Raw genomic sequence first — 11,612 nt, forward strand, 5'->3', positions numbered from 1 at the left:
ACTTTTATATTGTATTGTTTTATGTTTTATAGAACATTAAAAAACATCCTGGCGTCGTGAGACATTTAGATGCAATGAAATGAAACACATTTCAAAAGGTTTCCCTTGATTTCATACATGTAGTCAGGAATTATAGTTTGGGAAAAGTCGAACTAGTAAAATTTGTACAAGTTACATCAAAATAACACAATAACAACTAATACAAGTAATAAAACATGACTTACTCTCAGAAATGATCTCCTCCACTGCTCAAGCCACGCGTCGCAAAGCGTTCTTCTTCTGAGGTGAATTCAGGCTTATTCCCTCACAGCGCGTCTTCTTCCAGAAACGAAAAGTATCCCAGATGAACTTGATGAATCTTCAGGCTTTGTTTACGGAAGTGATGTGGGCGTTTACAGGCTCACGCATCTCACGTGAATGATTACCGTATGAATAGCGCGCGATAATGAGTTCAGATAGGAAAGATGTAAGTTATGTCCATAACTATGGATCTATGAGATTGAGCGATGACCATCACCATGGTGTTATCCGCCTATCCTCGAGACCTAATAACAACAATGTCAGGTAACTGACCTTAGGGGTTGGCTGTTAGGTTACACTTTATTTCCATAGTCCACTTTAGACATTCTACTTACTATAAGTAACTTTGTAACTACATGTCAACTACATGTCAACTAATTCTCATTAATTTGCAACTACATGTCTACTAACTCTCAGAGTAGACTGTTAGGGTAGGTTTAGGGTTAGTAGAATGTTGACAAAGAAAGTGTTAGAAGATATTAAGCAGACAATCTACTAATACTCTACTAACTGCTAGTTGACATGTAGTTGCAAAGTTACTTACTGTTAATAGAATGTCTAAAGTGGACTATCGAAATAAAGTGTTACCGGCTGTTATATAACATCCGGATGGACCAACCACTTCCTCCTGCCTGGAATGACTCCGCTCGTCCCGAGTGACAAGAGATGGTGACGGTCATCGTTTGGTCTCATAGATCCATAGTTATGGATATAACTTACGATCTATTTCGACCTCACTCAGACCGTCACCACGGCCTTATCCTGGATTACTAATACCAACAGAGTCACGAGGGACCAGTATCATTTCCCTTCTCTGGTAAATTAACAGCAGATAAAACAGCAGACCCCAAAGAATTTGGATTTGTAACATTAATCCTATAAAACCTTCTGAACATGCACGGGGTGCTCCAAGAGGCCACGGCATATATGTCTGAAAGTGCTACCCCCTTAAGTGCCACCCAAGAAGTGGCCACACTCCTGGTTGAATGGGCAACTAGATCACAAGGAACAGGTAGATTTTGACTGGATTATGCTTGTGAAATTGTATCCACTATCCAGTGAGACAAACGTTGCTTAGACACAGGCTTGCCTGCACACTTCTTGTCAAAACATACAAATAGTTGTGTATGTGACCGTCGCAATGGACGAGTACGCTCAATGTATGAATGCAATGCTCAGACAGGACATAAAGAAGAGCTATCCAACCCAGTACCTGAACAAGGGGGGTCTGGGAGAAAAGCATCAAGCTCAATGACCTGATTTATCGTACCAGGCCTAAGGACCTTGGGTAGGAATGACTGATTTGGCCAAAGATAAAGCCCTGCATTTTCCACCTTCCATCTCAAACAGTCCTCACTGACTGATAACGAGTGCAATTCACTAACCATCTTGGCTGAACATATTGCCAGGAGGAAGACTGTCTTCCATGTCAGGAAACTTAAGATTGGCTTGATCCAAGGGTTCAAAAGGTGCTTTGATCAGTGAATGCAAAACAATAGTAAGATCCCAAGCGGGAGACCTCATGACCTTCCCTGGGCACAAACGGTGCGCACCCTTCAGGAACTTAAACACCAAAGAGTGTTTACCAACACTTACACCATCCACTAACGAATGGAAGTGTGAGATGGCTGCAATTTATAGTATTAACCGATTTCCCCGAATCCAGCAACAACTGAAGAAACCAGAGAACAAAGCTAGTGTTACAACTGGTAGCATCTAGCTGATGGTCTTGACACCATGCTGAGAATATCTGCCACTTGCTAGAATAGTTACCCCAAGTAGAGGGTGCCTTAGAACTATTTATTGTCCTCAGTACAGCTTCATCTAAGTCCGTAGGGAGGGACTGAGCAGAGGCCATACCCACAATTGTAGAATCTCTGGCCTCGGGTGCCAAACTTGCCCCTCCGCCTGAGACAGGAGATCGGCTCTTCTCTGTAGCTGCAAAGGATGACCTTGAACCAAACGTACAAGTGTCGGGAACTAGTGCTTCTTTAGTCATCTTGGGGCCACAAGCAAAACTTTGTGACGACCCAGTGCTACCCTCTTGAGCACCAAGGGAATCAAAGGTAGAGGAGGAAAAGCATACAACAACTCTTCCGGCCATTCTTGAGATAGTGCATCTATCCCCAGGGGATCTCCCTGGTTGTTCAGGGAATACCATTGATTGCAATGAGCTGTCTCTGCCATTGCAAACAGATCGATCTTCGCCATACCGAACTGACCCCATATAAGTCTTACCACTTCGGGATGGAGACGCCACTCTCCCGGAAGAGGTCCAGTTCAAGACAGCAGGTCTGCCGCTTTGTTCGCAACTCCCATTATGTATACTGCCCTGAGAGACAGGAGTTTCAGAGACGACCAAGAAAGTAGTTTCTTTGTCACCTGGAGACATCGTACTGATCTGGTGCCACCCTGGTGATTGATGTGATACACTGCGGAAATATTGTCCGTCCTTATCAAAACATGTTTGTTTTGCAATAATGGGAGAAAAGTCCTCAGAGAAAGGTAAACTGCCCTGAGCTCCAGCACACTGATTTGCTCTAAAGTCCAGGGAGGTTCCCAGAAACCTCTGACAGACCTGCCTTCCCAAACTGCTCCCCATCCCATCAGAGAGGCATCTGTTGTTACCACAGACCGCCTCGCTGGGATGTTCCCTAAAGGAACCCCTTGTGATAGTAAATTCTTGTTCTTCCAAGGGCATAACATCTGGATACACCTCCGTGTAACCCGCATCCTCACTTATTTGTCTAATTTGGGATGTAATTTGATGCTGTTCACCCACCTTTGTAGTGGACGGGCTCTGAGAAGACCGAGGGGAATCACAATCGCTGCCGCTGCAATTATACCCAGCGACTGCTGGAACTGAATTAGCTTCATCCTCCTGTTTAGATGAAATGAGTCAGACTGGACAATTTTATCACCCTCTGAGGAGATAAAGATGCCATCATTAGTTGGGAATCCAGCGTTGTCGAGGACTTAGATAGCTCTTGCCCCAGTTTGTTTTGAGATTGAGAGCCTGGACATGTTGAATTACTATTTCCGTGTCCTTCATGACTTGACTGCAAGAAGGAGCACAGATTAACCATTCGTCCAGGTATGCTAGAATTTTTATTCCTGCACACTGAAGAGGATGAAGGGCTGCTGAAACCACCCTGGTGAAGACCCTTGGAGACAATGAAAGGCCAAATGGTAGGACCCTGAACTGGTAAACCCAATCTTGAAAGGCAAAGCGAAGAAATGGGTGATTATCTTGACAGATGGGCATGTGGAAATATGCGTCCTTTAAGTCTATGGAAGTGAACCATTCTCCTGGTTCTATAGATTCTAGAATTTTATGAATCGGTTCAGTTGTCGTAAGTCCAGAATGGGCCGAAGTCCACCATCCTTCTTTGGTGCCAGGAAATATTTTGAATAGAATCCAGTGAGCTGTTCGCTGGTGCTTATCTGAACAATTGCCTTTTTCTGCAATAGGGTTGTAATCTTGTTGGCTAAAATTTGTGCCTAGAATGGGTCTTTGACTATGGTCATATGAACCCCTGAAAAAGTAGTAGGATGCCGCCGGAACTGTATCCTGTATCCTTTCTTGATGATATGTAGGACCCAGGGATCTAATGTGCACTTCTCCCAACTGTCCAGGCGTAGTTGGGAGCATGCCCCGGCGACTCCAAGACCATTATGCAGGGCCTCCCCGGGGTTTGGAACCCCTGGGAGTATGTTTCCTCAGGGATCCTCCCCTAGTTGGAGTGTGAGACTGGTCAGATTGGGGAGCTTGATAAGATTGTCTGGTGCCCCTATCATGGAACTGATAACCCCTAGTTTGTCTTCTGTTATACTCCAAAGGTTCTGAACAGGGCTGGACTGGGGCGCAATTTCAGGCTGGGAAATCTCACACTCATCCAGGCCACACAGAAAAACAGAGGCCAAAATGGTACCTTTTGGGGTACAACAGCTTGTCACTGGAGCAGTACCCTTAAAATAACATTTTGTACCTTTTTTACCCCTAATAGGTACATATTAGTGCCTTATAGTAATTTGTACACGACCAAATGTTTGTTAGCCTGATTCTCTTCTGCGTCTTGCTTGATCAGCAGTATCTAACAAGGACTGAGAGTCAGGGTGAAACACTCTACCAGGAATTACTGTCATATTAGTCAATTCCTTCCGAATAGTTTCCGGCAAGGATCATGATCTTCTGAACTGATCACTTTCCTCAAAGCAGCCAAAACTATCGCCAAAGCGTTTCCCGATCGGGCTGCCCTAGTAGCTGCATTATAATCTTGGCACATTAGCCGATCTGTCTTCTGACATTCTTTACCAGGGCACCTAGGATTATCCGTGACCCGATCAGGTCCCAAAATGGTTAATGCTGCAATCTCTCGCTCCACTGAGGGCATGTTACCCATACCACTCTCAGTACCCTTAAAATAACATTTTGTACCTTTTTTACCCCTAATAGGTACATATTAGTGCCTTATAGTAATTTGTACACATTAGGTACTAATATTTACCTATTAGGGGTAAAAGGCAAAAATACATCCTTTTTCTACTGCTCCAGTGACAAGCTGTTGTACCCCAAATGGTACCATTTTGGCCTCTTTTTTCTGTATATAGTCTATTGACCCACTACAAATTCTGAAACCACAGATAACCCTATTATTTAAATGGTCATTGCATAAAAAGGTCTAAATCCTTGGTCTGGGGCCCTGAAAAATAATTAAAGGTTGTCTCTTGAACTGCACCTTCAGCGCCTTCAAATGAGGACGAGAAATACTTGCCCACACCCCTTGTTGGGGAGCTGAAACTGTAGCTTCCTCTTTAGTATCAAGACCTAAGATTTTTGCTGCAATTAAAATGCAAGAAAGAATGTCAGAGTGTGAGCCCACCTGCTCTGAAGCGCCAGACCTGGATTCATCCTCGTCATCCTCTTCATCCTTCCCTTCACTACCATAAAGGGAATCATTTGCATGCAGTGAAATGATATCCACTGAATCATCCTTTCCCCCCTGGTGTGATAACTTATCACCCAAAGAGGCTGCAGACGGGCGGGTACAAGGATGTGTGCTCACTGCAGTTGTACGTGTTCCAAATTTACCAGCTAAATCACGTAACGCTGCTAAAATCTGTAACTGAGTATAATTCTTGGCTTCCTGTACTACTGTGGCCCTCCCACGTTTATTCTGAGGTATGTCAGAACGTGAGGATCTAGTAGAATTGTCAGGGGTACGATCCTTCTTGCGCTTACAAGGATGTTCCTCTACTAAGGGGCTTTTAGAAGCTACTCCTTTCCTACTACCAGTTGAGTGTCTGGCTCTCTGCACCCTTTCCTCTAGCGTTAACCCTACTGCCACTGCACAGGGTTTCTCAATATCGTCAAGTAAATGCTGCATATCCAAACAGGATGGGCATTTTCTATGTCCATCACATGGGTGCATATCAGCTTGAAAAAATCGACATTTTGAGTGACTCATGTCAACACAAATAAACTGTGACAGATCACAGTTCATTAATTGTCTTTCAGAAAAAGTCTGCGAACAGAACTTTTCGAAAATCAAAAATTACATAAAGAATATTTTAATATTTTAATATCCCCCACTCTATGTGCGTACACGCAGTAACCAGGATGGAAATATCACGTCCACTGCGAACAGCAGACCCAAACACAAACACCTGTAAACAGCTTGTAATAAAGTAAAGTAAGGGGACACTCACCAATGCGCATTCCAGCATTGTGTCCAAAATACAGAGGAGAAATCCAACACAATCCTCAGGGACCTAAAGCGCCTGCACGAAAACGTGATGGATTGGAACTGTAATCTCTCCTGAGTTTGACTTCAAATGCAATCAACCGATCCGGTCTCAGATGAGGTGAGAAAGGCAAAGAGGAAGTGGTTGGTCCATCCGGATGTTATATAACAGCCAACCCCTAAGGTCAGTCACCTAACATTGTTGTTATTAGGTCTCGAGGATAAGTGGAGGAATGGAGTCATTCTGGATAAGACCGTGGTGACGGTCTGAGTGAGGTCGAAATAGATCTGGACCTCGCGTTGGTTTCATACGGATTACTTTATCAGAGACTATTTGTTTTAGTTAAGACTTACTTACTTCCTTTAAAAGTAGACACTTCAAGCTTTCTATAGATATATCTCTCATGTCTGTGTGTGAAGTATTCGCTGAGTTTCGGTTCATTTTTGTGACGCATTTCAGAAAGAAGTTTGCGGAGACCGAGACGGCAGAAGACGTTGTTTGTTTTCTTTATTTTACAAAAGCACAGCATTCTGTTGTTATTATGAGTGTATACAAATAAAAGTAGACCCTTTACAGATTAGAATTATGTATTGCTCTTATCTGTACAATGAAAAATGACAGAGTAATTTAAGTTCATTACGGCGTTATCAGGAAAAAATGCCACAAAACGCGCCGGCACGTTCGTCGACCCCAGAGGGTTAACTTACAGATACCACAATGGTGTCAGATGTGTCACTGCCATCTATTGACACAGATCAGTATAACAGTCTCTGAGTTTTATGTACATTACATTGATACTAGTAGTGAGTTTAAGAGGGCGGTCTACACAATAATTCCCTTACCCCTTACCTGTTAAAGAAAAAGAGAAGCAACTTGGGAATCACTACTCAGGATTTTCTCTGTCATCAGATCTTTTCATTGTGTTGGTTAAATTTCTTTTTTTTCTGCTCTTTTCTGCATCTTCAATACTACAGATCCTAATGTCTCTGCTAGTAAAGCACAATAGTCCATTTCTAATTTGCATTCTTTGCATAACCAACAGCACTACGCTAACTATCATATCTACAACAAATGAGCTTGATGGGGATACCTTCTGAAATTTTGTGAAACACCACATCACATCATTGCAACATGTAAAAATACAATGAGAGGTTTGTATAAAAAAAAATTTAATAGAAAATTATGAGTACTTCATCTCATTCTACACCATTCAGAAGACATCACAAAAACACCGTTTATTTCTTATATGTAAAATGTTGTAAATTAGCACCAAACTAAAGCATAAAAATAAATAAATATGCTGATTTTTCTTCTAAAAGTTTCTTTTGATTTAGAGAGAAATATGACCAGGATAACTTCTTCACAGGCTTTGTGTGATTCACGCTAAAACAGTAGGATCTGTAATTCACATAAAACAGATTTAAAATGTCTGACTCATGAGACTTGCATTTACAGAGTAAGATAAACAAAGTGTTGCCTCAAACAGTCATCAATTATTAATGTATAACATAAAGAAGTTGTAACTGGCATAGTTGTTACGTTAACTCCCCCCTCCCTCACCGGTGAGAGCTAGAGACTCTAATGACACTCCAACAGGAAGTTTAAGGTGTAGAATCTTGATATGTCAGCAACTGACCATTAAACACACTGACAAACAGAATCCTCTCTTTCATTTAATCAACCTATTTTAAAACAATAAGCAAATAAACCGCACAGGTATGAAAGGCCCTACAAGCCCAAATTCATTCTGGTGCTCTCACACACTTACATTCTCCTTTAACATACAAAAATTTTTGCTCACATTGTCAAATATTTTAACACACATTCATACATTTTTGTATAAAGGTAATTGGTGGAACAACAACATTATTATTTGTCTGTAACTCTGAGAGTATGTTGCCATCAATACTAAAACCACTGTCTGTGTCAAAAATACTGTTCATATTGGGTTATGCATTCCTGCATTGTTGACTATGCCCCTCTGCCACAGCTGAAGAGGAGTTTGCCCCCTTGAGTCGAAAGACCATGCTTCTGAAATTCAGTGGCACTTCTTTGAATTCATGGCAAATAAATATAATGAAGGCAAAATAAATGGTGTTCATTAAGTAAATTTAACTTTGCCTCCATAAACGCAAATAGATTAACAAAATTAAATTACTGTATTCTATTTAGCTCTGCCCATAATCTGTCAATTCTTTGATTATGCACTGATCTGCCAGTTTAATCCTCTCCTGTGAAGCACAAAACGGGCAACACCAGTGGCTTGAATGTGGCTTCCTGGTTAAAGAGGAAGTAATAGAACCCCCAACCCCCTTACATACCTACATATGAGTGTGTGAAAGTGTAAATATATATGATTGAAAGTCAGAATATATATGTGCTGAAAAGTAAAGCGTATATATATATATATATATATATAAAAGTAGAAACATATGTATGTGAAACGAGAATGTGTGTGAGAGACTAAAAATATATGTATGTGAAAGGAGAATGTGAGTGTGTGAGAGCGCTAGAATTAATTGTGGCCTGTACAGCGTCTCTCAGAGTAAAACCAATGGAAATGGTTTCTGCATCAACCAAGTGTGAAGTCTAAACACATCCTGTCTCTCCAGAGCCAATAGGCATCCAGCGTTATGGTGGGAAAAAAATGCTGCTGAGGCTTACCATGTAAATAACAGAAGTGTGAAATGTGTAGGATTGAGTTAAGTGCAATTTTAAAGGAACAGATCAACCAAAATGTCATATTGTTCCAAACCTGTGTAATGTTCTATTGTTCTGAGGAGAATTTTTAAAGATTTATTTTGGAAGCTCTTTTCCATGTAATATAAGGTGTTATTCACCAAAATCTTCCCCTTGCCTCTGAAATAAATTACAAAAAATTTTATGGACAACCAACAGCACTGATCTCATGACAAAATATAATCATGTCAAGCCTATAATGATGCCGTCATCCTGTAATGAGGCCAAATTTGATATTTAGAACTGCATGCAGAAAGATTTTCTGTGAATTTGTGAATGTGAATGTTCCTCACAAAATGCTACTGTGTGACTTCAGAAGACATATGGACTAAATTTACATTTTGGAGCTTGACACCATCAGTTCTCGTTCCCTTTTAATGTACAGAAAATAATGTCTTGGATAGTCTTTAAAGTTTCTCCATTTATATTCCATAGAAGGAAGTACACAAAAAAATATATGGTTCTATGAAGAACCTTTAACATCCTCGGAATGTGTATATTTACACAAAAAGTTCTTTATAGTGGAAAAGGTTTTTTAAATGTTCTTTACAATAATTTAAAAAACGGTTATTTTTAGAACTGTTCACTGAAAGGTTCATCAGGGAACTGAAAATGGTTCTTCAATGGCATTGCTGCAAAAAAAAACAAACAAAAAAAAAAATTTACATGCAAAGTAAAAGATTTAAAATTAGATGAGGGTGAGAAAAGTATGTCAGAATTTCTATTTACAGGTGAACGTTCCAGTTAAGGGTTGACTTTTCTTCAGTAAATGGTATTGACAGCTGTGGTTGACTTTGGGTTTTTTTTTTTTGAAAACACCACGATGTTGTGACGCTCTTCCATTCCATTTTTTTATTCTGCATTTTCGCCTGCAAGGAAACCACAGCTAGGTATGTGGTTTTGAAATCAAAATATCTTTTCTATCTTGCAAATGGCCAATGCTCATTTCCTCTGTTGCTCTTGATCTTACAGATTGCTGATACTCAGCCCAATGCCCATTGAAGGCCTCCTGTTTTCGCGGTTTACAGATGGCATCTTCTGCAAAAGCAACTCTCTGAATGTCCTGCACATGAAAAAGTAAATGACAGGATCCAGACACACATTAAGGGCAGTCAAGAAGAGCGTAGCTTCTTTGACCTGGAAGAGAATGAAGCAGTTGTGGGAGCTAAAACCAGCCTTGGGCCTTTGGCTTAGTGTGTAGGGCACACGACAAACGTGGTAGGGAACAAAGCAGAAGACGAACACAGCCAACAAGCTAAAGATGCTTCGATTTGACCGCCGCCCCGCCTTGCTGCTGTCCTGTTGCACGCGTTTGTAAGAGCGGTACACATGACAGGCGATGGAAGTGTAGCAAAACACCATCAGCAGGAACACCACCCAGAAGATTCCAACGTTGAAGTGGGCTGAAATTTCGTGCCAGCGCTGACCCAGGTAGCTCTTGAGGGCCATGCAGGAGAAATCCTTAGGCATGGGCTGGTTGGATAAAATGGAGTTTGGCAGCATGAAGAACATCATGATGCCCCAAGTTAGCAGTGCGAGAGCCTTCGCTACCGAAATGCGCTGCAGAAAGGAAGACACGCCAGAGGTGCTGCGGACGATTTTAAAGTAACGTTCCAAGCTGATGAGGCTCATGAAGGTTATTCCCGTGTACATGCTGAGGTAGAAAAGCACAGCAGTGTAGCGGCAAACTATCAGCTTCAGCTGCAAGCCGCCGTAACCGAGGTAGTCCACCACACGCCACGGGTAGGTAAACAACATCAGAACGTCTGCCACCACCATGTTTTTTAGGTAAACTATTAAGGATGAGGAGCTGGGAACCCTGAAGAAGATCCAAGCGGCGAGTCCGTTGAGAATGAAGGCACACACGCAGATGATGGTGTAGAGTATAGGCAGAACCTGTTGTGTGAACACGCTGCTGACATTTGTACAGTTTCTCCATTCAGTCTGTGTAGCATTGATGTAGTCCATATCTAAAATGCAAAATAAAAGAACTTCTTTAGCTCTGATGATATCAGGAAATATTGTGACATGATTTTACATGTTTCAGTGTTTTAACTTCTGCTATGCGCTATTGCTTATGTTCAGAAATTAAAAGTGGCACTTTTATGAATAATCTTTGTATAGTCCTTTTCCTTTTGTGCTTTTATTTCTGCTTCAGATTCTCTGACAAGACTCTGATTAAATTTTTTTTGTACTTTGTCTATCCCAGGAAAATACCAACCTTGTGAAAAAGTACACTTTAGCATACTTTAAAAAGAGTATTATGGAAATAATATACTTTAAAAGAATATACTTAGGTGTGAATTGAATGTAATGAATTCAGACTCGTAATTACATGTTAATTGCCATTACATGAAAACATATTATTGTTTAAATGTATATTCAATGCAATTAGCTGAACTGTTAGTGTTTTTTTTACCTACTTAAGCAGCACTTAAGTGCATCTTTATATGTAATTTCATAATTACTTCTGTTGTCTACAATATGGTTAAGTGTACTACCAAGTAGTGCTGGGCGGTATGACCAAAAATTTATATCACGGTATTTTTTTTCATGCATGACCGGGTGTTAACCATATTTTCTACTGATTGAGAGAGGAAATACTGCAGTATATTGACTGAGAATGCCTTATTTTACTGTCATGATGAGTGAATATTGTCAAAAAATACCACACTAAATAGTGACTAAACACGACCCCTTTTAATACATGTTAACCAGGAGTCACTCTCACTTATAATCGCGGCATCGTCTGATAAAATCAACACATACAGCTTAGTAACACATACAGCTGTTCCCTCACCACAGTGCAACAGTGAAAAGGGACCCCT

The 11,612-nt window shown here is 40.9% G+C and overlaps 1 protein-coding gene across 1 annotated transcript; it reads right to left on the minus strand.

Annotated features, from left to right (window-relative positions):
• Positions 1–9,750: 9,750 nt before the first annotated feature.
• On the minus strand, positions 9,751–10,752 carry LOC107744053 (P2Y purinoceptor 14-like). The gene has a single exon (XM_016557521.1). The coding sequence runs from the start codon at positions 10,750–10,752 to the stop codon at positions 9,751–9,753; it is 1,002 nt and encodes a 333-aa protein (XP_016413007.1).
• Between the last annotated feature and the right edge of the window lie 860 nt (positions 10,753–11,612).

The sequence above is a fragment of the Sinocyclocheilus rhinocerous genome, unplaced genomic scaffold, assembly GCF_001515625.1.
Source record: "Sinocyclocheilus rhinocerous isolate Xijiao unplaced genomic scaffold, SAMN03320098_v1.1 scaffold407, whole genome shotgun sequence".
NCBI classification, from domain to species: domain Eukaryota; kingdom Metazoa; phylum Chordata; class Actinopteri; order Cypriniformes; family Cyprinidae; genus Sinocyclocheilus; species Sinocyclocheilus rhinocerous.